The following is a 22,869-nucleotide window of genomic DNA, read 5'->3' as shown; positions in this document are numbered from 1 at the left end:
GTCGGGGTGCCACCCCTGTTTGAGCATCTCTGGGGTGCAGGATGGAGGGGACAGAGTTGGGGACAGGCTTCGGGTGACAGGGAGGGAAATTCTGGGGTGCCAGCCCTCTTTGAGCACCTCTGGGGTGAGGGATGGAGGGGACAGGGCTGGGGACAGCCGCCACTCAGCGCGGGGGGTGACAGGGAGGGAAATGCCGGGGTGCCAGCCCTCTTTGAGCACCTCAAAGCCCCACCTGGGGTTGCGGCGGGTGACAGGGAGGGACAGCCCCTCCCCTTGCGCATCTCGGGGTGCGGGATGGAGCGGGCACAGCCCGGGCCGGGGTTGGGGACAGCTGCCACTCGCGCCGAGGGGGTGGCGGGCCCGGCTGCGGTCCCTACACCTTTAAAAGTCTCCTCACGTTGCGGCGCTGATTATCCATTAACCGAGGCGAGCTCCCTTTTCCTGGGGGCGGCGTTCGCAGCCAGCGCTGCCAGCAGGGCGGGCGGGCGGCCGCGCTCGCCTTCCTCCCTCCCTTCCTCTTCCCCCTCCCTCCCTCCCTCCTCTCCCCCCCTAACCCCCGCTCCCTCCTTATCAGCAATTCAGATTGCATGCAAATCTGCGCGCTTTTCTTCCAGGGCCGCGGCAGCGAGCGCCGAGCGCTTCTCGGCGGCTCCGGAGAGCCAGATCTCCTCCTCCTCCTCCTCCTCCTCCTCCTCCTCCTCCTCCTCCTCCTCCTGGGATTTTCCTCCTTCTCCCCTCCCCTGCTCTCCCCTCCCCTCGCTCCCTCCCTCCCTCCCTCCTCTCTTTCTTTCCTCCTTTTCACCTCCTGGAACAAAAGTGCCCCTTTCGGCTGCGCCGGCGCTGCCTGCGAGCGGGGCCCGCTTTGTCTGCGCTCGGCCCCGGGACCCCGGCACCGACACCGGCACCGGTACCGGCACCGGTACCGGCACCATGGGGCCCGGTGGGGGGCTGCTGGCGCTGCTGGCGCTGGGAGCGGCGCTGGCACCGGCGCTGGCGAGCTGCCCCGAGCGGGAGCTGGAGCGCAGGGAGGAGGAGGCCAACGTGGTGCTCACGGGCACGGTGGAGGAGATCATGAACGTGGACCCGGTGCACCACACCTACTCCTGCAAGGTACAGCCGCCGCCGGGGAGGGGAGGAACTTTTCTCTTTAATCGCGGTGGAATCCGGGGGGGTTTTAAGCAGCGGAGAGGCTCCGGCAGCTGTGGCCGAGCAGAGGAAGGCGGGGGGGATCTCCAGAGGTTGCTTTTTATGGGCATTTCCCTCCCGGGCTCCGGCGCGATGCGGAGCTGCCCTTCCCAACTTTCCGTGCCCGGGAAGGTGCGGGAGCCTCTCCTGCCTCCGCTCGCTGTTTGCTTTCGCAGCATCTCGAGTTCCTGCAGCCCGAGCTATTGTTTAACCACCAACCTGCCCTCGGGCTGCGGGGCTGTGTTGTTTTTTTATCTCCCCCCCGAAGCGGAGAGACGCTGGAGTCCCGAGCAACCTGAAATCCCATCCGCCCGCTTGACAGAAAACGTGCCGGATGCCTTAACCCTTGCCGGGGCAGGAATCTCTTCCCGTGCCTTTTCCTCTTCTCCCCTTTCCCCTTTTCCTCCCCAAATTCTGCTTTTTCCGCCCGCTCTCGCTGCCGGGGAGGGGAGGGGGCGATGCTTTGGTGGCACAGGGGAAGGTGAACTTTTCCTGCAGCATCCCGCAGCCCCTGCCCGCCCGGCTGGTGCCCGGTGCCCGCTCCCCGGCGCCCCCCGCCCCATCTGCGCCCCTCCGCTGGGCTAGCAGCCCCTCCGGGCGGCAGCGGGCACCGTCTGTGTGCGGAGGGAGCGTCTGGCACATCCCGGGGGCTCCGCGGAGAATTAATGAGCTGCGGGGCGCAGATGGAGGTGCCACGGGAGGCGGCCCAGCCGCGCCGGGGGCCGGGCAGGAGTGCCCGGGTGAGAAATGGAAGCGATTTTTTTCTCCCACTGCAGGCTCACGGCGAGGTGTGAGCCTGGCACAAAATCGGCTTGCAGAGGGAGGGCAGGGCCCTGGGATGGGGGAAAGCTGGGATGGGGGAAAAGCTGGGATGGGGGAAAAGCTGGGATGGGGAAAAGCTGGGATGGGGAAAAGCTGGGATGGGGGAAAAGCTGGGATGAGGGAAAACTAGATGGGGGAAAAGCTGGGATGGGGAAAAATTGGGATGGCAAAAGCTGGGATGGCAAAAGCTGGGATGGCGGAAAAACTGGGATGAAGGAAAAACTGGGATGAAGGAAAAACTGGGATGAAGGAAAAACTGGGCTGGGAAAAGCTGGGCTGGGGAAAAGCTGGGATGAGGGAAAAGCTGGGATTGCAAAAGCTGGGCTGGGAAAAGCTGGGATGAAGGAAAAGCTGGGATGAAGGAAAAGCTGGAATGGGAACAGCTGGGATGAAGGAAAAGCTGGGCTGGCAAAAGCTGCCTGCTCAGCAGCTCTGCCTTTGCAAGGTGCAGTCCAGCTGCAGCTGGAGCGGCCGGGGTTGGAACGGGGCTGCCCGTGGTGGCTCCTGCGGAGCACGACCCGAATTCCTTCAGCTGGGGAGGGAATTTCTTCCCTGCCTTTCCCTGAGCCGTGCCCCGGGGAGGTTTGTGCTGCTCGCTCTGGAGTTTGGGGTTTTGCTCCTGCCCGTTCCCGGTCTCCAAAGAGCACGGAGGGCCGGGATGGGCTCCTGGGAGATCATTCCAGCCTTGGAGCCTGGTGAAAGTGAAAGCAGGAAAGATTTCATGCCATGGATCCCACCCCATCCCATCCCGGCAGTGCTGTGACATTCAGGAATTCTCACAGGACAGGTTCCCTGTCCCTCAGCCCGTCCTCTGTCACTTTTAGTGGCATTTTGTGGTGTCTTTGCAGGGAAAAAGAACCTTTGGGGTGGCATTTGGGGTGTCCTGAGGGCCCGGGAGCAGCTCAGCCTCCCGTCACTGCAGTGACTCGGGGATGTGCAGCTCTGCAGCAGCTCTTGGCTTCCTGCCCTCCTCAGTCCTTCCCAAAGTCCTGGAATTGTGTGGGCTTCGCTGGCTTGACCATCCCAAAGTCCTGGAATTGTGTGGGTTTCGCTGGCTTGACCATCCCTGCAGTTTATTTTGGAGTTTTTTGGGTTTTGTTTTTTTTTGTTTTGTTTTTAATAACCCAAGGCCTAAATCCCAGCAGCAATTCGGGATTAAACCTGACCCCTGGCCCCGGGGGAGCTGGGAGAGATCCAGGAGCTCGTGCTGAGGAAATTCCTGCCCCGATCCCGCTCCCAGGACCCCGTCGTTATCTCCTGCCAGGGTTATCTCCCGCCAGGCTCGTCCTTATCAGCAGAGGAAAGGCGAGGGCCCAGCGCCTGTGGGGAGTTCCCTGGAGCCCACACCCAAAATCCCGGGTATTCCCGGAGCTGGGTGGTCCGGGAGGCAGCGGGCACGTGGGGATCTGCGAATTCCAGCTCCTGGGGCATTGTTCTCCCCAGCCCGGCTCCAAACCCTCCCGGCCGAGGGCTTGGGCACACGCAGATAAGCGCCAGGAGAAACGCGAAGTTAAAGTGAGATAAACACCCCGGAATAGCTGCCAGCCGCTCCTGCGCTGCCAGGGGAGCTGGGGGAAGGAGGATCGGGCTGACAGAATTCCCAAAAAGTGCCGGGTTTGACAGGATTTGACATTCCTGGCTGCAGTTTCGGGCTGGTTCCCAAAGCTGCTGTTGTCCCTTCCTGCCCTGACCCCCCCCGAGCGCCTTTTCCTGGGCTGTCCCGGTGTTTGGGAAGGCAGCTGCTGTTTGTGGGGTAAATCCAGGTCCTGAGAGCGCCGTGGGAAGCGTGGAAAAGGATGTGGATCCTGTTCCGGACAATAGGGCACGGATTTCTGAGGGGGTTTTGTGGGAATTGCTGCGTCCTGGGGAGGGGCAGGGAAAAGGCGCAGAGGGAGATTAAAAAAAGGGAGAGGGGAGGGTTGGAAGCGGGGCTGGTTCTGGATTTTATCTCCCAAAATTCCCAAAACTTCCGGGTGGCTTCAGTGCTTCCCATCCCGAGCCACAAACTCCTCCCGAGGGGACTTTGCTCCAACTTCTCACCTGGTTTTACAAATCCAAACCCGGCATTTCCTGCAGGAATCTTCCTGTACCTGTGCCTTCCTCATTATGGGGAAAAATATTGCAAAATCCTTCTATTTCTGGGCTTTTAAATTTTCTTTTCCCCCACCTTTAAAACACTCCCGTGCAAGGATCTGCATGAAGTTGTGGCCGCTCCTCCTCTGCCTCCGCGGGGCTTTCAAACCCCCTTCAAACCCAGCGTTTTCTGTTCCCCCTGCAGAAAAATCAGAGCGCTCCAGACCGGGGTCCTCCTCCAAACAGGTCCCAGCCCATTTTTTTTATTTCTTTCTCTCTCTCCCTCCCTTTCCTGCCCTGATCCTCGCTGCCGCCGGTGAGTCAGCGGTGACAAAGTCTCAATTGTGCCGCGCCGGTGACCGGGGGTGCCCCGCAGGTGATTCCGGGGTGCTGCTGGGCGCTGCTGCCTGCGCATCCCTTTGGCAGCGCGCTCGGAGCTGCGGCAGCCACCCCAATTAACGCTAATTAACCCATCTGCTGCCGCGCTGGGGCGAGGAGGAGTGGAGAATTCACCTTTTTCTCCCCCAAAACCCGAGCTGTGAAAACGCCGGCCTCGGGCTGTGTTTTCTGCCGCTGGAGGAGGCGGTTTGGGTTTTTTTTTTTTCCTTTTTTTCCTTCCCCCTCCTTTGTCTGGCTGGGTTTGCGCCCTGCCTCGCTGCTCACCTCCTCCGGAGCTGCCCCGGGGCGGGAGCAGCAGCAGCAGGAGGAGGTGGGGCTGCGGGAAGGTGTCTGGACTTGACTGCGGGGAGCGAGAGCGGCTCCAGCCCGGGAGGAGCGGCCGGGGCAGGGCCGGGCCCCTCTCGCCTTCCCCCGGCCTCACCTGGCGGCTCCGGGAGGGGCGGTCCCGTGCGGCCCATGTCGCGATGATGTCGCGATGATGTCGCGGTTCCTGCGGGATCAGGGAGGCTCCTCCAGGCAATCCTGGAATGGTTTGGAGGAGCCTGGCAGGGAGCAGAGTCCGGCCCTTATCCCAAAAATCCCACCTGGGCACCGCTGGGAGATTCCAGCGCACCCGTAAAACCCGTATATCCCCGTATAACAAATGTCAACAGGAATTTGGGCAATTTCCAGGGATGTGAGGGGATTATCAGCAAGGCACCATCAGGGCCTCAATTCCAGGGAATTTGGGCAATTTCCAGGGATGTGAGGGGATTATCAGGAAGGCACCATCAGGGCCTCAATTCCAAGGAATTCGGGCAATGCCCTATTTATTTCTCCTCTAAATAAATAGGATTTATTCCATCGTTTGGAGCTCTGGGGTGGCTCAGCCCAAGATGCAAGAGGAATTTTGGGGAGCCCCACTGGTGCCTTTTCCAGGGAATTTGAGCAATTTCCAGGGATGCAAGAGGAATTTTGGGGAGCCCCACTGGTGCCTTTTCCAGGGAATTTGAGCAATTTCCAGGGATGCAAGAGGAATTTTGGGGAGCCCCACTGGTGCCTTTTCCAGGGAATTTGGGCAGTTTCCAGGGATGTGAGGGGATTATCAGGAAGGCACCATCAGGGCCTCAATTCCAAGGAATTCGGGCAATGCCCTATTTATTTCTCCTCTAAATAAATAGGATTTATTCCATCGTTTGGAGCTCTGGGGTGGCTCTGGGGGGATCCCCGCCTCTCCTGGAGGAGGGAGCGCGGGGGGCCCGGGGCTCTCCTCCCCCGGGAGCAGCCGAGGCTTGTGCGGCTCCAGAGGAGCTGTCACGGCCCCGAGCACACCTGGGCTGCTCCCGCGGCTCAGGTATGCGGCGGGGCAGGGCAGGGCGCGCTCGCGGGGTGATAATTGGGGTGATTGATCGCTTTTTTGGGGCTGGCTGCGAGCTCAGACCCCCCCTCGAGGGGTCCTGCTCCGAATATTTCAGCAGAAGGAGAAAGTGTGAGGAAGACAGGCGGGTGTGAGGGAGAGATAAACTCCTGAACTCGGATCCTCGCCTGGATCCGCGCCTGCAGGGCACAGGCAGCGCTGGATTTATTCCCTTTTCCTGCCTGGCAGGTGAGCAGGAGGCTCCGGGGCTCCGCAGGGAATGTGGGGATGACCCCGTTCCCTCCTCCCCGTCCTGTGCAGGAGCCTGGCTCCGGCTCAGCCTCAGCTTTGACGCCCTCTTTGATCAGGGCTGAAATTCTGGAGCCCAGGCTGCAAAACAAACCCCAAAGTTTTATGGGATCGATGGCAGATCAGAGGATCTGCGCTCCCCGAGCCCCCAGAGAGGTTTCACTCCCTGGTCTGAACAGCTCCTCACACCCCGGCAGGGACACCTGAGGGGACACCTGAGGGGACACCTGAGGGGACACCGGGGCCCAGGTGGAAAACCGGGAATGGTTCATGGTCCTGGGGGGTGGAATCTGTCTGCCAGGGCCACCAAACCCTGCCAGGACCACCAAACTCTGCCAGGGCCACTGAACCCTGCCAGGGCCACCAAACCCTGCCAGGGCCACCAAACTCTGCCAGGGCCACCAAATCCTGCCAGGGCCACCAAACTCTGCCAGGGCCACCAAACCCTGCCAGGGCCACTGAACCCTGCCAGGGCCACTGAACCCTGCCAGGGCCACCAAACTCTGCCAGGGCCACTGAACCCTGCCAGGGCCACCAAACTCTGCCAGGGCCACCAAATCTCGTCTTCCAGAGCCACCAGTCTTTGTCAGGGCCACCAGAGCTTTTCTGCCAGGGCCACCAGATCTGAGGAGCCCAGGGAGAGAAAATGCAAGCCCTGAGAGGGGAAAGAGGAGCCCAGGGAGGGCACTGAGGAGCCCAGGGAGGGCACTGAGGAGCCCAGAGGGGAATTGAGGCGCCCAAAAGGGGAATTGAGGAGCTCAGAGGGGGCACTGAGGAACCCAGGGAGGGAATTGAGAGCCCAGGGAGAGAATTGAGAGCCCAGGGAGGGAATTGAGGAGCCCAAAGAGGGAATTGAGGAGCCCAAAGAGGGAATTGAGGAGCCCAAAGAGGGAATTGAGGAGCCCAAAGAGGGAATTGAGAGCCCAAAGAGGGAATTGAGTGGCCCAAGGAGGGAATTGAGAGCCCAGGGAGAGAATTGAGGAGCCCAGGGAGGGAATTGAGGAGCCCAGGGAGGGAATTGAGGAGCCCAGGGAGGGAATTGAGAGCCCAAAGAGGGAATTGAGGAGCTCAGAGGGGGCACTGAGGAGCCCAAAGAGGGAATTGAGGAGCCCAAAGAGGGAATTGAGGAGCCCAAAGAGGGAATTAAAGAGCCCAGAGGGAGAATTGAGGAGCCCAGGGAGGGAATTGAGGAGCCCAGGGAACCAAACCACCCCCCCGAACCCCAGCACCCCTCTGACCTCTCCCCTCTCCCCTCCAGGTGCGGGTGTGGCGCTACCTGAAGGGCAAGGACATCGTCACGCACGAGATCCTGCTGGACGGGGGCAACAAGGTGGTGATCGGGGGCTTCGGGGACCCGCTCATCTGTGACAACCAGGTGGCCACGGGGGACACGCGCATCTTCTTCGTCAACCCCGCGCCGCAGGCGCTGTGGCCGGCGCACCGCAACGAGCTCATGCTCAACTCCAGCCTGATGCGCATCACCCTGCGCAACCTGGAGGAGGTGGAGCACTGCGTGGAAGGTGAGCGGCGCCGGGGGCTTGGGGGGGTTTTATGGGATTTTTATGGGATTTTTAGAGGATTTTTAGAGGATTTTTATGGGATTTTTATGGGATTTTTAGAGGATTTTTAGAGGATTTTTAGAGGATTTTTAGAGGATTTTTAGAGGATTTTTATGGGATTTTTAGAGGATTTTTAGAGGATTTTTAGAGGATTTTTAGAGGATTTTTAGAGGATTTTTATGGGATTTTTATGGGATTTTTATGGGATTTTTAGAGGATTTTTAGAGGATTTTTAGGGGATTTTTATGGGATTTTTTATGGGATTTTTAGAGGATTTTTAGAGGATTTTTAGAGGATTTTTATGGGATTTTTATGGGATTTTTAGAGGATTTTTATGGGATTTTTAGAGGATTTTTAGAGGATTTTTATGGGATTTTTAGAGGATTTTTAGAGGATTTTTATGGGATTTTTATGGGATTTTTAGAGGATTTTTAGAGGATTTTTAGAGGATTTTTAGAGGATTTTTATGGGATTTTTAGAGGATTTTTAGAGGATTTTTAGAGGATTTTTAGAGGATTTTTAGAGGATTTTTAGAGGATTTTTATGGGATTTTTATGGGATTTTCCTGGGAATTATTGAGGATTTTTTCTCGGAACTTTCCTGAGACTTTTCCTGAGACTTTTCCTGAGACTTTTCCTGAGACTTTTCCTGAGACTTTTCCTGAGACTTTTCCTGAGACTTTTCCTGAGACTTTTCCTGAGACTTTTCCTGAGACTTTTCCTGAGACTTTTCCTGAGACTTTTCCTGAGGATTTTTATGGGATTTTCAAGGGATCTTGATGGGATTTTGACAGGATTTTCCTGGGATTTTGACAGGGTTTACTTGGGAATTTTTGAGGATACTTTCTGGGCATTTTTATGGGATTATCATGGGATTTTTAGAGGATTTTTTTTCTGGGATTTTTTCTGGGATTTTTAGAGGATTTTTCCTGGGGTTTTGATAGGATTTTCCTGGGATTTTGACAGGATTTTCCTGGGATATTGACAGGATGTACCTGGGAATTTTTGAGGATTCTTTCTGGGCATTTTTATGGGATTATCATGGGATTTTTAGAGGATTTTTTCCTGGGATTTTGACAGGATTTTCTTGGGATTTTGATGGGATTTTCCTGGGAATTTTTGAGGATTTTTTTCTGGGAACTTCAGAGGATTTTAATGGGATTTTCAAGGGATCTTGATGGGATTTTGACGGGATTTCCCTGGGATTTTGACGGGATTTCCCTGGGATTTTGACGGGATTTTCCTGGGATTTTGACGGGATTTTCCTGGGAATATGACAGGATTTTCCTGGGAATTTGACAAGATTTTCCTGGGAATTTTTAAGGATTTTTTCTGGGCACTTTAGAGGATTTTTCTGGGAATTTTTAGAGGATTTTTTTTCTGGGATTTTCCTGGGACTTCCTGAGATTTTTCCTGGGATTTTTCTATGGCTTTCCTGAGATTTTCCTGAGATTTTCCTGGGCTGCTCCTGCCCCTCTGGGATCATTCCCGTTCTCCCAGGCTGGGAATTCAGCTCCAGGACCCCTTTCCCAGCGGCTCCTCGCGGGAGCCCTCAAAGCAGAGCTGCTCTTGCTGCACTTTGGAGTCTCCAAACAAACCTTGGAGGGCTTTTTTTTGAGGAAGGAATTGGAGGAATGGAGGCAGCTGGGCGGAAAAACGCGAATGTTTGGGAGTTTGTCCTCGCAGCCTCTCGCTCCAGCTCGGAAAAATCCGAGACATCCGAATCTTGTCTGAGAGGGGAGGTCAGGCCAGGGCGCCCCGGGGAGGGGTTGGAGGATGTTTGGTTGTGGAAGGGCTCCAGGTCTGCAAACCAGGAGGGGCCTGGAGGGGAATTTTGGGGGGTTCGGGGCAGAGGAGCAGCTCTGGGGCTGATTGGGGACACCAGGAGCAGCTCTGGGGCCGATTGGGGACACCAGGAGCAGCTCTGGGGCTGATTGGGGACACCAGGAGCAGCTCTGGGGCTGGCTGGGGACACCAGGAGCAGCTCTGGGGCTGATTTGGGACACCAGGAGCAGCTCTGGGGCTGGCTGGGGACACCAGGAGCAGCTCTGGGGCTGACTGGGGACACCAGTAGCAGCTCTGGGGCTGGCTGGGGACACCAGGAGCAGCTCTGGGGCTGACTGGGGACACCAGGAGCAGCTCTGGGGCTGGCTGGGGACACCAGGAGCAGCTCTGGGGCTGGCTGGGGACACCGGGAGCAGCTCTGGGGCTGATTGGGGACACCAGGAGCAGCTCTGGGGCTGGTTTCCCAGTTTCCCTGTTCCCAGGATCTCTGGATTTCCCAGTTTCCCCTTTCCCAGGATCTCTGGATTTCCCAGTTTCCCCTTTCCCAGGATCTCTGGATTTCCCAGTTTCCCCTTTCCCAGGATCTCTGGATTTCCCAGTTTCCCCTTTCCCAGGATCTCTGGATTTCCCAGTTTCCTCCTTTCCCAGTATCCCTGGATTCCCAGTTCCCCCTTCTCAGGATCCCTGGATTTCCCAGTATCCTGGATTCTCAGTTCCCCCCTTTCCCAGTATCCTGGATTTCTCAGTTTTCCCCTTTCCCAGTATCCTGGATTTCCCAGTTTCCCCTTTCTAGTATCCCTAGATTTCCCAGTTTCCCCTTTCCCAGTACCCCTGGGTTTCCCAGTTTCCCCTTTCCCAGTTTCCCTCTATTCCCAGTTCCCCCTTCCCTCCCTCCCTGTGTTTTCCTGCCCTGTGCTGGCGCAGCCCTGCCCTGCCAGCCTGGAATTCCAGCAATTCCTCCCTGGAGTGCCCCAGGAGCCCGGGCAGCTCCCCTGGGACCCCGCCAGGGCATCCGGGAGCCTCTTCCAGGGAATCCGGGCAGCGCCAGAGCTCCCCTGCCCCGGGAATTCGGGGACTTCCCAGGGGCTGAGGGGATTATCGGGAACTCCAGGGAATTTGGGAAAATTCCAGGGATGTGAGGGGGAAAACTGGGGAGGTGCCTCTGCTGCCAGTTCCAGGGAATTTCAGCAATGTCCAATTGCTGAAATTTGGGCAATTCCCAGGGGTGTGAGGGGGATACTGGGGAGCCCCCCTGATTCTTCTTCCAGGGAATTTCAGCAATTTCCAGGAATGTGAGGGGGATATTGGGGAGCCCCACTGGTGCTTCTATTCCAGGAAATTTGAGCAATTTCCAGGGATGCAAAAGGAATTCTGGGGAGGTGCCACTGGTGCCTTTTCCAGGGAATTCAGGCAATTCCCAGGGATGTGAGGGGATTATCAGGAAGGCACCTGGATTCCAAGGAATTTGGGCAATGCCAGAGCTTGCCCAGGGGTGTAAGGGAAAAATTCAACTTGCAGGGAATTTCAGCAATTTGCAGGAATGTGAGGGGGATATTGGGGGGCACCACTGGTGCCTCTTCCAGGGAATTTGGGCAATTCCCAGGTATGTGAGGGGATTATCAGGAAGGCACCATCAATGCCTGAATTCCAGGGAATTTGGGCAATTTCAAGGGATGCAAGAAGAATTTTAGGGAGGTGCCACTGGTGCCTTTTCCAGGGAATTTGGGCAATTCCCAGGGGCCTGAGGGGAATATCAGAAAGGCACCATCAGGGCCTCAATTCCAGGGAATTTGGGCAATTTCCAGGGATGCAAGAGGAATTTTGGGGAGGCACCACTGCTGCCTTTTCCGGGCAATTTGGGCAATTTCCAGGACTGTGAGATTATCAGGAACACACCTCAATTCCAAGGAATTCGGGCAATGCCAGAGCTCACCCATGGATTCAAGGGGAATATTTGGGATGCACCTGCCTTGCTCAGAGCAGCTTTTTTAGGATGATTTTTCCCCCAAATCCCGGGATTTGGGCTCTGCTGCTGCTCTGGCAGTGGGAAACAGCTGTGCCGTGCTTTTTCCACGGGCTCCTCCATGGCCATGGAATTCTTTCCCAGCCCATCCCCCGGATGCGCCCCGTGGCGAGGTTTGTTTGGAGTTTTTATCTCCCGTGGCCCAGCTTTGTTCTGGAGCCGCTCAGTGGAACATCAAAGGCTGGGTTTGCCCACCCACCTACCCCGGAACTCGCGGGGGGCTGGCCTGGGTTGGGTCCAGGGATATTTTTGTGGTCCAGGGCTATTTTTTTAGTCCAGAGCTGCTTTTAGTCCAGGGCTGGTTTTTGGGTCCAAGGCTGGTTTTTGGGTCCAAGGCTGGTTTTTGGGGTCCAGGGCTGGTTTTTGGGGGTCCAGGGCTGGTTTTTGGGGTCCAGGGCTGGTTTCTTGCAGTCCAGGGCTGGTTTTGGGGGTCCAGGGCTGGTTTTTGGGGGTCCAGAGCTGGTTTTTGGGGTCCAGGGCTGGTTTTTGAGGTCCAGGGCTGGTTTTTGGGGGTCCAGGGCTGGTTTTTGGGGGTCCAGGGCTGGTTTTTGGGGTCCAGGGCTGGTTTTTTGGGGTCCAGAGCTGGTTTTGGGGGTCCAGGGCTGGTTTCTTGCAGTCCAGGGCTGGTTTTGGGGTCCAGGGCTGGTTTTTGGGGGTCCAGGGCTGGTTTTTGGGGTCCAGGGCTGGTTTCTTGCAGTCCAGGGCTGGTTTTTGGGGGTCCAGAGCTGGTTTTTGGGGGTCCAGGGCTGGTTTTTGGGGTCCAGGGCTGGTTTTTGGGGGTCCAGGGCTGTTTTTGGGGGTCCAGGGCTGGTTTTTGGGGTCCAGCTTGTTTTTGGGTCCAGGGCTGGTTTTTGGGGTCCAGCTTGTTTTTGGGTCCAGGCTGCTTTTTTAGTCCAGGCTGGTTTTGGGGGGCAAAGCTGCTCTTTTGGGTCCAGAACTGCTTTTTTAGTCCAGAGCTATATTTTAGGTCCAGAGCTATATTTTAGGTCCAGATTTGCATTTTTTGGACCAGATTTTTGTTTTGGTCCAGGGCTGCTTTATGGTCCGAGCTGTTTTTGGGTCCGGAGTTGCTTTTTTGGCCCAGACTGTTTCTTGGCCCAGGCTGGTTCTGCCTCCAGGAGCAGCTCCAGAAAACTGGGAAAAGGATTCTGAGTTCAGACCCTGTCGCCTGTCTGGGATGACCAGAGCAGTGTCCTTGGGAATTATTGGAGCAGGTTCCTCAGGGAATGACCAGAGGAATTCCTTGGGAATTATTGGAGCAGGTTCCTCTGGAATGACCAGAGCAGGTTCCTCTGGAATGGCCAGAGCAGGTTCCTCTGGAATGACCAGAGGAATTCCTTGGGAATTATTGGAGCAGGTTCCTCTGGAATGAGCAGAGGAATTCCTTGGGAATTGTTGGAGCAGGTTCCTCAGGCCAGGAGCCACCAGGGCTGGCACTGCTGAGCCTGGCCAGGGCCACCTGAGGGGACAGCAGAGGTGGCCCTGGCAGTGGGCCAGGATCCCTTTTCCATGGCTTTGGATGTTTTCCCTGGATTGTGAGGGATGGATTTGAGAGCTGGGAGGGCCCCAGGGCTGCTCCCTCACCACCCTCTGTGTCCTGGGATGGGATGGGATCCATGGGATGGGATCCATGGGATGGGATCCATGGGATGGGATGGGATGGAATAATGGGACAATGGGATGTGCTCCCTCTGGCAGCCCGCTGCTCCGGGCCGGGCAGGTTTTCCATGAGCTTTTCCAGCTGGAGCTGTTGTTCCCTGGGATTCTGTTCCCGCCAGGCCTCCCCGCTGGCAGCAGCTTCCTGGGGAAGCCGGGCAGGATGCTCCGCCTCTGCTGTGGCGCAGGGAAAACTTCCCCCAGTTGATCCACGTGGGTTTTCCTTTCCATGAGCCTGGTTTTGCTCTCCCTGGGTATTCCCAATTCCCATCCCTCGGGAATGGAGCTGCCTCCTCTCAGTTCCCACTCCAGGATTCATTTCCTAACAAATCTCAGAGGGGATTTCTGGGACACATCAGAGCCAGCTCCCTGCCTTTTCCTGGGAATGCTGCCTTGGACAGACAGACAGACAGACAGACAGACAGGTCCCTGCTCTGCTTCCCCAGGATGGAGCTGGAGCTTCCCTGGTGCTGGCCTGGGGTGGGATGAGGCTTCCCTGGGATGCAGCACCGGGAATCTGTCAGGGTTTTGTGGCCTAATTCAATTGGACCCAACAGGATTGGAATTTCCCATTTGGAAATTCCCATTTGGAAGTGACAGATCCCAACTCCTGGGGGTTGGGAGGGGATGCCCGGGGGCAGCTCTGCTTCCCCTGGAGCATTCCTGCCGAATTCCCCTGGAGCTCTGCATCCCAAGGCTGCCTGTGGCTGACCCTGCTGAGGCTCAGGAGAGCCCCGGAGCTCCGTGCTGCTGGCCAGGCCCCGTTCCCAGGCACTGAGGGCAGAAATCCCAGCTGGAATTGTTTTTCCAGCCCACTCATTCATCCCAGACAGCTCCAGCCCCGCTCAGACTCTGCACTTGCACTTTCTCTGCCCCGGGGAGCCTTTTCCAGCCTCTGGAAGTGTCTGAATCCCTGGAGGCTGCCAGGGATGCCTCAGGAATGTCCCAAGCCCAGCTCTGCCCGTGGATTTGGGATTTGGGCTCCCTCTGGATCCCCTCCATCCCCAATTCTCCTTTTCAGGCTGGGCTTTTCCAGCCTGGGAAAAGGAGGAGGGGAGGAACCCAGAAGGGAAGAGGGGGCTTTAGGAGGGGACATTCCTGCTGTGGATTATCCCTCTCCTCCTCCTCCTCCTCTCCAGGAGCATCCTGCTGGTCAGGGCACTGGGAGCACTGGGAGCCCTGGGAGCCCTGGAAGCCCTGGAAGCCCTGGGAGCACTGGGAGCACTGGGAGCGCTGGGAGCACTGGGAGCACTGGGAGCCCTGGAAGCCCTGGGAGCACTGGGAGCGCTGGGAGCACTGGGAGCCCTGGGAGCACTGGGAGCACTGGGAGCCCTGGGAGCCCTGGAAGCCCTGGGCTCTGCTGTTTCCACGGCCTCTGCAGCAGGAGCAGAGTGTGTCCAGCCCTGCTCCATCCCCAGGGGGAGGATGTCGGACGTTCCAGGCGTGGGAACCTTTTGGAGAAAGTCTGGAATCCATCCCGGAGCAGGCCCGGGGCGAAGGGGAAGCAGCAGGGGGACCCTGGGGACCTTCTGGCCACCGAATCTGTCGTGATAAGGAGAAAAACTCCAGCTCCAGCTCCCCTTTCCTTGGGCAGAATCCCGTTTTTCACACGCAGTCCATGCCTCTGGCTCTGTTTTCCAGCGGGGATTTTTCCTGAGAGCTCTGACCCCGTGCCCTGGGATCCGCAGGGGCTCTGCAGGGGGACACGTCCCAGCTGTCTGTCTGTCTGTCTGTCCAGAGGGCTCCCAGGGGGTGGCCCTGTCAGGGAAAGGCTGGAATGTGGCTGCTGGGGCTGTGACCAGAGGGAGGTCACTCCTGCCCTGGACTGCAGTGGTGGGGCCACACCTCGAGAGCTGTGTCCAGTTTAGGAAGGACACTGAGTGCTGTGTCCAGTTTGTCCCTCAGTTTAGGAAGGACATTGAGCACTGTGTCCAGCTCAGTTTAGGATGGACACTGAGCACTGTGTCCAGCTCAGTTTAGGAAGGACACTGAGTGCTGTGTCCACTTTATCCCCTCACTTTAGGAAGGACATTGAGGGCTGTGTCCAGCTCAATTTAGGAAGGACACCGAATGCTGTGTCCAGCTGTGTCCCTCAGTTTAGGATGGACACTGAGCACTGTGTCCAGTTTGTCCCTCAGTTTAGGGAGGACATTGAGGGCTGTGTCCAGTTTGTCCCCTCAGTTTAGGAAGGACATTGAGTGCTGTGTCCAGCTCTGTCCCTCAGTTCAGGAAGGATTTTCAGACCCCTGAGTGTGTCCAGAGGAGGCAGCGAGGCCGGAGAGGGGCTGGGAGCACAAACCCTGTGAGGAAGGGCTGAGGGAGCTGGGGGTGTTTGTCCTGGAGAAAAGGAGACTCAGGGGTGACCTTGTCACTCTCCACAGCTCCCTGAGGGGTGGCTGTGGCCAGCACTGACAGAAGGAGAGGACACAGCCTCAGGCTGAGCCAAGGGAATATGGGTTGGATATCTGGGAAAAGTTTTACAGAAAGGTGATAAAGCACTGGAATGGCCCTGCCTGGGGAGGCGGTGGAGTCACCATTCCTGGATGTGTTTAAAGAGAGACTGGATGTGGCACTCATGGTTTAGTTGAGGTGTTGGGGCTGGGTTGGACTCGATCTTGGAGGTCTCTTCCAACCCGGTGATTCTGTGGTTCTGCAAATTCTGTGAATTCTGTGATTCTGTGGTTCTGTGACCTTGGAATCTCGGCTGCTGCAACGTGGGGGAGCTCAGGATAATTTTTTGGGGGGTTGTTTGTTTGTTTTTGTTTTTTGTTTTTGTTTCATTTTTGGGGTTTTTTTGTTTTTGTTTTTGTTCTTCAGGCTGAGCTTTTCCAACCTGGGAAAAGGAAGGAGTGGAGAAACCCAAAAGAGATGAGGTGGCTTTAAAAGGGGGTGGTGGGACATTAACAGTGCTGCCACCCCTTTTAATCCAATCACCTCAAAACACCCCTCAACACATCTTTTATGGCTCCATTTCTCTAAAATATCTGGTCCATTCGCAAGGCCATCGTTTGAAACTTATTTTTAGTCAGATTTCTTTGTTCTGTCCCATTGCTTAAGGCAGGGTGTTTTTCTCAGAGTCGTGTTTTTATCTCAGAGTTGTGTTTGTATCTCAGAGTCCGGCACACATGGGGAGCTTTGGGAATCCTGTTAAATTCGGGAATTCGGGCAATCCGTTTCCTACACAACCCCAGGATTGTGCCGTGATCCCGGGATGCTCCCGGGCAGCACCGAGGTGGCTCCGGGGGCTCCGTGTCCCTCCTTCCCCGGGCACATTCCTGGGCCCGGACATCAAAGGCTGTTGCTGATAACAGAGCCCGGCAGCCCTGGCAACCCTGGCAGGGCGCTGGCAGCAGCTGCTGGGCCCCGGGCTGGCACAGGAGCCTCTCCCGGGCGCTGTGGGGGCAGAGATTTTGGGGTGAATCTCTGCGGGGTGCTGGGGTTTTTTGGGGGGAGCCCCTTCCCTGAGCGGCTGCAGATCTGGGGGTGAATTTCTATGGGGAGCTGCAGGGTTTGGGGGTCACCCCCTGCTCTGGGGGATGCAGCTTTTGGGGTGAATTTCTATGGGGAACTGCAGGGTTTGGGGGTGACCCCCTGCTCTGGGGGATGCAGCTTTTGGGGTGAATTTCTATGGGGAACTGCAGGGTTTGGGGGTGACCCCCTGCTCTGGGGGATGCAGCTTTTGGGGTGAATTTCTATGGGGAACTGCAGGTTTTTTTGGGGAAATCTTTGCTCTGGGGGATGCAGCTTTTGGGGTGAATTTCTATGGGTAGCTGTAGGTTTTTGGGGTGAATCTCTGGGGGGAATTGCAGATTTTTGGGGGTGAATCTTTAGGGGGAACTGCAGTTTTTTGGGGAAATCTTTACTCTAGGGGATGCAGATTTTTGGGGTGAATCTTTAGGGGAAATGGCAGATTTTTGGGGTGAATCTATGAGGGGAATTGCAGATTTTGGGGGGAAATCTTTGCTCTGGGGGATGCAGATTTTTGGGGTGACTCTTTAGGGGGAACTGCAGGGGTTTGGGATGAATCTCTAGGGGGAACTGCAGGTTTTTTTGGGGAAATCTTTGCTCTGGGGGATGCAGGTTTTGGGGGTAAATTTCTATGGGGAGCTGTAGGTTTTTGGGGTGAATCTCTAGGGGGAATTGCAGATTTTGGGGATGAATCTTTACGGGGAACTGCAGTTTTTTGGGGGAAATCTTTACTCTAGGGGATGCAGATTTTTGGGGTGAATCTCTAGGGGGAACTGCAGGTTTTTTTGGGGAAATCTTTGCTCTAGGAGATGTGGATTTTTGGAGTGAATCTTTAGGGGAAATTGCAGATTTTTGGGGGTGAATCTCTGGGGGGAATTGCAGGTTTTTTGGGGTGAATCTCTGGGGGTACTGCAGATTTTTTGGGTGGATCTTTAGGGGGAACTGCAGAATTTTTTGGGGTGAATCTTTGTGGTGAACTGCAGATTTTTGGGGTGAATCTCTGTGGGGAACTACAGGATTTTTGGTGTGAATCCCTGAGGGAAATTGCAGCTTTTGGGGAGGAATCTCTTCCCTGAGAGGCTGCAGCATTTTTGGGGTGAGGGTCCAGCTCCTGTCCCTGCCTGGGCTGCCCAGGGCCCTTTTCTCAGCAGGATTTTCCCTGCTCTGATCCTTTCCCTTTTCCCTGTGTTTTTTCCATGTGCTGCCCCGTGTCCCCCCATGGATTGTGGATCACTCACCAGGTAAGAACCTCATTCCTCTCCTCTTTGGGGTGGAAAGCGGGGCAGGGGACGCCGGCCACACCAGGATTGCCTGGGATTGTTCCCAGGGCTGTGTGCGAGGAGGATTCCTTGGATCTGCCTCTTCCCCTGGGCAGGTGGCACGGAGGGGACAGCAAGAGCTCGTCCCCTTTGTCCCCTGCCACGACAAAACCGCTCTCACCTGGCTGGAGGAGCGTGGATAAAACTCCCTGGATCTCAGGGATCAGGAGGATGGAGGTGCCAGCATTCCCCGTCATTCCCGCCTGGAAAACAAGCCCCACGTGGCTCTGGGATTTATGGAGCCTGCTCCAAATCCTCAGGGTCACTTGGTCAAGTGGGGTAAATTGGGAGAGCTTTGCCCGAGGCTGTGACATTAATTAACTGCAGGCTCCGCGGGAAACCCGAGCCCGGCCCCGCAGCCTCGGAGCGCGGCTGGGCAGGGAGAGGGTGCAGGGGAGCTCCCGACAAGGGCTTGGTGGCCTTGGGGGTGTTTTAAGAGCACCTAAAGCAGCTCCAGCCTTTATTTTTTTATTGTTTTCTTTATGTTTTGTGATGGTTTCCTTGGGTCATTCCTTAGGTCATTCCTTAGGTCATTCCTTGGTTATTCCTTGGTTATTCCTCAGTTATTCTTCAGTTATTCCTTAGGTTATTCCTCTGTTATTCCTTAGATTATTCCTTTGGTCATTCCTTAGGTTATTCTCCAGTTATTCCTTAGGTTATTCCTTAGGATATTCCTCAGTTATTTATCGTTTATTCCTCAATCATTCCTTGGGTTATTCCTTGGGTTGTTCCTTGGGTTATTCCTCAGTTATTTGTCGTTTATTCCTCGGTCATTCCTTAAGTTGTTCCTCAGTTATTCCTTAGGTTGTTCCTCAATTATTCCTCAGTTATTTGTCATTTATTCCTTAGGTAATTCCTTAGGTTATTCCTTAGGTTATTCCTCTGTTATTCCTTGGATTATTCCTTGGATTATTCCTCCGTTATTCCTTAGGTTATTCCTCTGTTATTCCTTGGATTATTCCTCAGTTATTCCTCAGTTATTCCTCAGTTATTCCTCCATTATTCCTCAGCCATTCCTGCAGAATATTCCGGCAGAGCCGCGGGGTTGTGCTGGAATCAGGAGGGGCTGGGACGCGCAGGCTGACACGGGGGGATGCAGGATGGGATTTCGGGTTCTCCACTCAACAATTCCGAGGGAATTTTCTCTGGAGTTAAATCCTGGGAAGGGGAGGCAGCTGCCCTACATGGGCAACAGCAGCTCTCCGAAGGGAAAGGGAATGAATTTTAATGGAATCTTGAAAGGCTTTAAATTTTCATGTTCCCGTCAATTATTCAGGACGGCGGAAAAGCGACTTTAAAGCGGCGTAAAGAGCAAAGGAAAGGGAGAGGCCGCTCGGATTCCTGCAGGGGATCAGCGCGGGGAAATGGGACACTGGGAAGGCTCTGGAGCTGGGGAGGAGGGATTTGGGGGAGTTGGGATGCAGGGCAGAGGGGCTGGGTCCGTGCTGGATAACCGTGGTGGGATAACCTGAGCCCCTCCAGCCCGTGGGATGTGGGCTCACAGAATTCCCTGTGGGAGCTGATCCCAGGAGGGATCCGGGGGTCTCCATAACGCCGGAATGGTGGAGCAGGGATCCATCCCGGACTCCTCCCCACCCCCTGACCTGGAACAGGAAGGGTTTTAGGGATCCCGGAGCCTGCCCGTGCCGCTGGCACAGCTTTTCCTGGGACAGGCTGGCTCCTGTCCCGCTCCCGCTGTCCCCCCGCTGTCCCCATCTGCGCGCGGGGCTGTCGCTGTCCCCAGCAGGCTGCTCCGGCCTTGCCTCCCCGCGCGGGTGCCCCGGCGCTGCTCGGGGGCTCGGCAGCACAAACGGGGCTTTGATTCCCGTGCTGGGAGCTGCCAGCCCTGGCCGCCTTCCCAGAAAACAGCGCCGGGCTCCCACAGAAGCGGCTTTGTGCGAGCGCCGGGGGCCGCGGGCCGGCCGGGCCCGGGGGACACCGCCCGCTCGGGGAGGAGCCCGAGGAGCTCCGCGGGCTCGGATTGTGCCGCTCTCGCCAAAAATACAGCGGGTGCGGCTCCTCCTTTGACCCGCCCGGGGGAGGGGGGACCCGGCAAAGGCGCCTTTGTCCCCGGGGCTGTGGCGGGACGCGGGCACAGGGCGGCCCCGGAGCCCGGGGGGCTCCTGGCACCGGGAGTGCCCCAGAGCCCGGGGGGCTCCTGGCACTGGAGCTGCCCCAGAGCCCGGGGGGCTCCTGGCATCGGGAGTGCCCCAGAGCCCGGGGGGATCCGGGCACTGGAACTGCCCCAGAGCCCGGCTCTGCTCCTGGCATCGTGCCCCGCCCGGGGTTGGGGTCCCGGGGCTGTCCCCGCTGTCGGGAGTGGCTCTGGGGATGGGGAGGTGACAAAGTGACGGTGACACGTTCAGCTCTGTGTCCCCGAGGGATGCCAGGAGCGGAGTTCTGGCGGGGTTTGGGATCCAGGAGCTGCTTCCCGGGATTTTCTGTCTGTAATCACATCCCCCTGTCCCCTCGGCAGGGCTGGGGACAGCAGGATGGCTCTGCTCCCCGAGGAGGGATCAAACCCAGCAGGGACAGGATTTCTGGAGGGATCTGTGCCATAAATGGGGAATTCTGCCGAGGTTTTCCCTGAGGGAGCGGAAATCCAGCCCGGGAACAAAGAGCTGATTTGAGGGGACAGGTGGGAAACCTCACCTGGTGTGGGAAATCTCACCTGGAGTGAAACCTGCGCGGAGCAGGAAGGGAACAGGTCCGGGTGCCAGGGGGCCTTGGGAAGGCCTTGGGAAGCTTTGGATTTCATCAGCCCCCAGGGAATCGTGACACCCACCTCGGTTTGGCTGTCCCTGCCCTGTGCCCTGCAAGGACCTGCCTGCTCTGCCTCCCCGGAGCTGTCCCACCCAGCCCCATCAGCCCAGGGGTGGCTCGGGGGAGCCCTGAGCACCCCCAAGCCGTGGGGAGGGGGTTCCTGGAGCGCCCGGTGCCCGTTTCCTCCTCTGGAAGCCGGGAGGGTGCCGGGGCCGGAGCTGTGAACGCATTTCACGCCTCGTTGGGCCGCGGCGAGGCAGCAAAGTGGGATTTAGGCCGAGTTTTTCCAGCTTAATCTGCCGGGATGGTTTCAGATCCCTCAGCCTGCCGCCAGCCCCGCCTGAACAAACTTCCCCTGCCTCAAATCCCAAACGTTTGTGCAGCACAAACTCTGCCTTGAGGGTTTTATTTCACCCCCTTCTTGTCCCGGACCCGCTGCGGCTCCTTCCGAGCGTTTTCGGCGGCGGTGGCAGAGAGGGAAAACCTCAAATCCTCGCGAAGCAATTACCGCTAATGAGACACTTCCTACACATCTGGTTTCAATCCTGGCGGCGTTTCGGGGACTCGCAGGGCTGGGGAAGGGAGGAAGGCGGGGGAATCCCGGCCTCTTCCTCTCCCTCCCTCCCGGCGCGGCTCCGGGGATGCTCCCGAGCTCCCACCGCGTCCCCAATCCCAAAATCCCGGCTCTGCAGGGCGGCGGGGGTCGCTTGGTTGTGCCGCCGCTTGATTGATCTGGTTTGGAGAGCGGGCTGTAACGCGCCTAATTAGTGTGTAATTAACAAAAGCGTGCCCCAGACTTCAGGAAAAAAAATTAAAAAAAAAAAAATCCCTGAATTCATTGCCAGGCACGAGGAAAAGGGAGAAACTCTCCAGAGGGATTTCAGGATGAAACTGCCGGGAGCTGTTCGTGGCTATCCCGGGTTTTCCCAGCCCCTGGTCCTGGTTCCTGGACGCTCCCAAATCCGCCCCCGTCCCATTCCCGGGAGGGCAGCGGCCTCCCCTCCTCGGGAAAACCGGGAAAGGCTCTCCCAAGGCGCTTCCAGAGCCTCCGTTCCAGAGGATCCCCGGACAGGCTTTGAGTGCCTGTCTGAGCTTTGCCCCCGCGTTTGGCCCGGGATAAACCCGGGAGTGACTCAGGAGCGGCTCCGGGGTGGCCTGGCCAGGCCGCACGTGGCGTCCCGGCGGTGCCACCGGCCCCGGGCAGCGGCAGGGAGGGACAGGCGCGACCGGGGTGACCAGGGAGGGGAGGGGAAGGCAGGGAAAAGCAGGGGAGGAAACGCAGGGAAGGGAAAAGCAGGGAAAAAACAGGGGAGGGAAAAGCAGGGAAAAAAGCAGGTGAGGAAAAGCAGGGTGGGGGGGGGGAAAAAGCAAGGGAGGGAGGGAAAAGCAGGGGAGGGAAAAGCAGGGGAAAAAACAGGGAAGGGAAAAAAACAGGGGAAGGAAAAGCAGGCAAGGGAAAAGCAGAGGAAAACCAGGGAATGTAAAAAACAGGAGGGAAAAAAGCAGGGAAGGGAGAAAAGCAGGAAATGGAAAAAAGCAGAGTAGGGAAAACAGGGGAGGGAAAAAAGCAAGGGAGGGAAAAAAGCAAGGGAGGGAAAAAAGCAAGGGAGGGAAAAGCAGGGAAAGGAAAAGCAGGGGAAAAAAACAGGGGAGGGAAAAGCAAGGGAAAGGGCGGGAAAGAGAAAAGCAGGGGGAAAAGCTGGGGATGGACAAAAGTGGGGAAGGGAAAAACAGAGGAGGGAAAAGCAGGGAAAAGAAGCAAGGAAGGGAAAAATGGGGAAGGGAAAAGCAGGGAAAAAAGCAGGGGAGGGAAAAAAACAGGGGAGAAAAAAGCAGGGAAGGGAAAAACAGGAAGGAAAAGCGGGGGAGGAAAAAGCAGGGAAGAGCAAAGCAGGGAAGAGCAGCTTTGTCCCAGCGTGGAATCCTCCTGCCCTGCCCCGGCTGCGCTTCTGGCCAGGGAGCCTCTCCACAGCCGAGTGCCTGACCTTGGAGCGGAGCCTCCCGCGCTCCCGTCGGGGTTTGTTTCACTGAATCCGGGCTCAAACAAACTCCGTCCCCTCTCCTTGATGTTCACAGCTGCCCCACGGAGCCGCGGGGAAATCAAAGCCGGGGGAATTTTGGGATTTTGCAGGGGGTGAAAGGAGGGTCAGGCTCGGGGGGGCTCGGCTCAATT

The 22,869-nt window shown here is 56.9% G+C and overlaps 1 protein-coding gene across 3 annotated transcripts in view; it reads left to right on the top strand.

The window, feature by feature from the left end:
• The first annotated feature begins 788 nt into the window (after positions 1–788).
• The window catches only part of AGRN (agrin), a 100,751-nt gene continuing 78,670 nt past the window's right edge, over positions 789–22,869 (top strand). For 2 of the 3 annotated variants that reach the window (XR_010082820.1, XM_063417333.1), the window contains exons 1-2: positions 789–1,110; positions 7,383–7,644. Coding sequence is in view for 1 of the 3 variants with exons in the window: in XM_063417333.1 (XP_063273403.1) it covers positions 931–1,110; positions 7,383–7,644 (442 nt within the window). In the remaining 2 variants the exon portion in view is untranslated. The remainder of the gene's footprint in view (positions 1,111–7,382; positions 7,645–22,869) is intronic. The other variant, XR_010082821.1, reaches the window with a different exon arrangement.

This window comes from Prinia subflava, chromosome 21, assembly GCF_021018805.1.
Source record: "Prinia subflava isolate CZ2003 ecotype Zambia chromosome 21, Cam_Psub_1.2, whole genome shotgun sequence".
Taxonomy (NCBI): Eukaryota; Metazoa; Chordata; class Aves; order Passeriformes; family Cisticolidae; genus Prinia; species Prinia subflava.
Note: the sequence above shows the minus strand (reverse complement) of the source record. Positions and strands in the feature narration are given on the sequence as shown.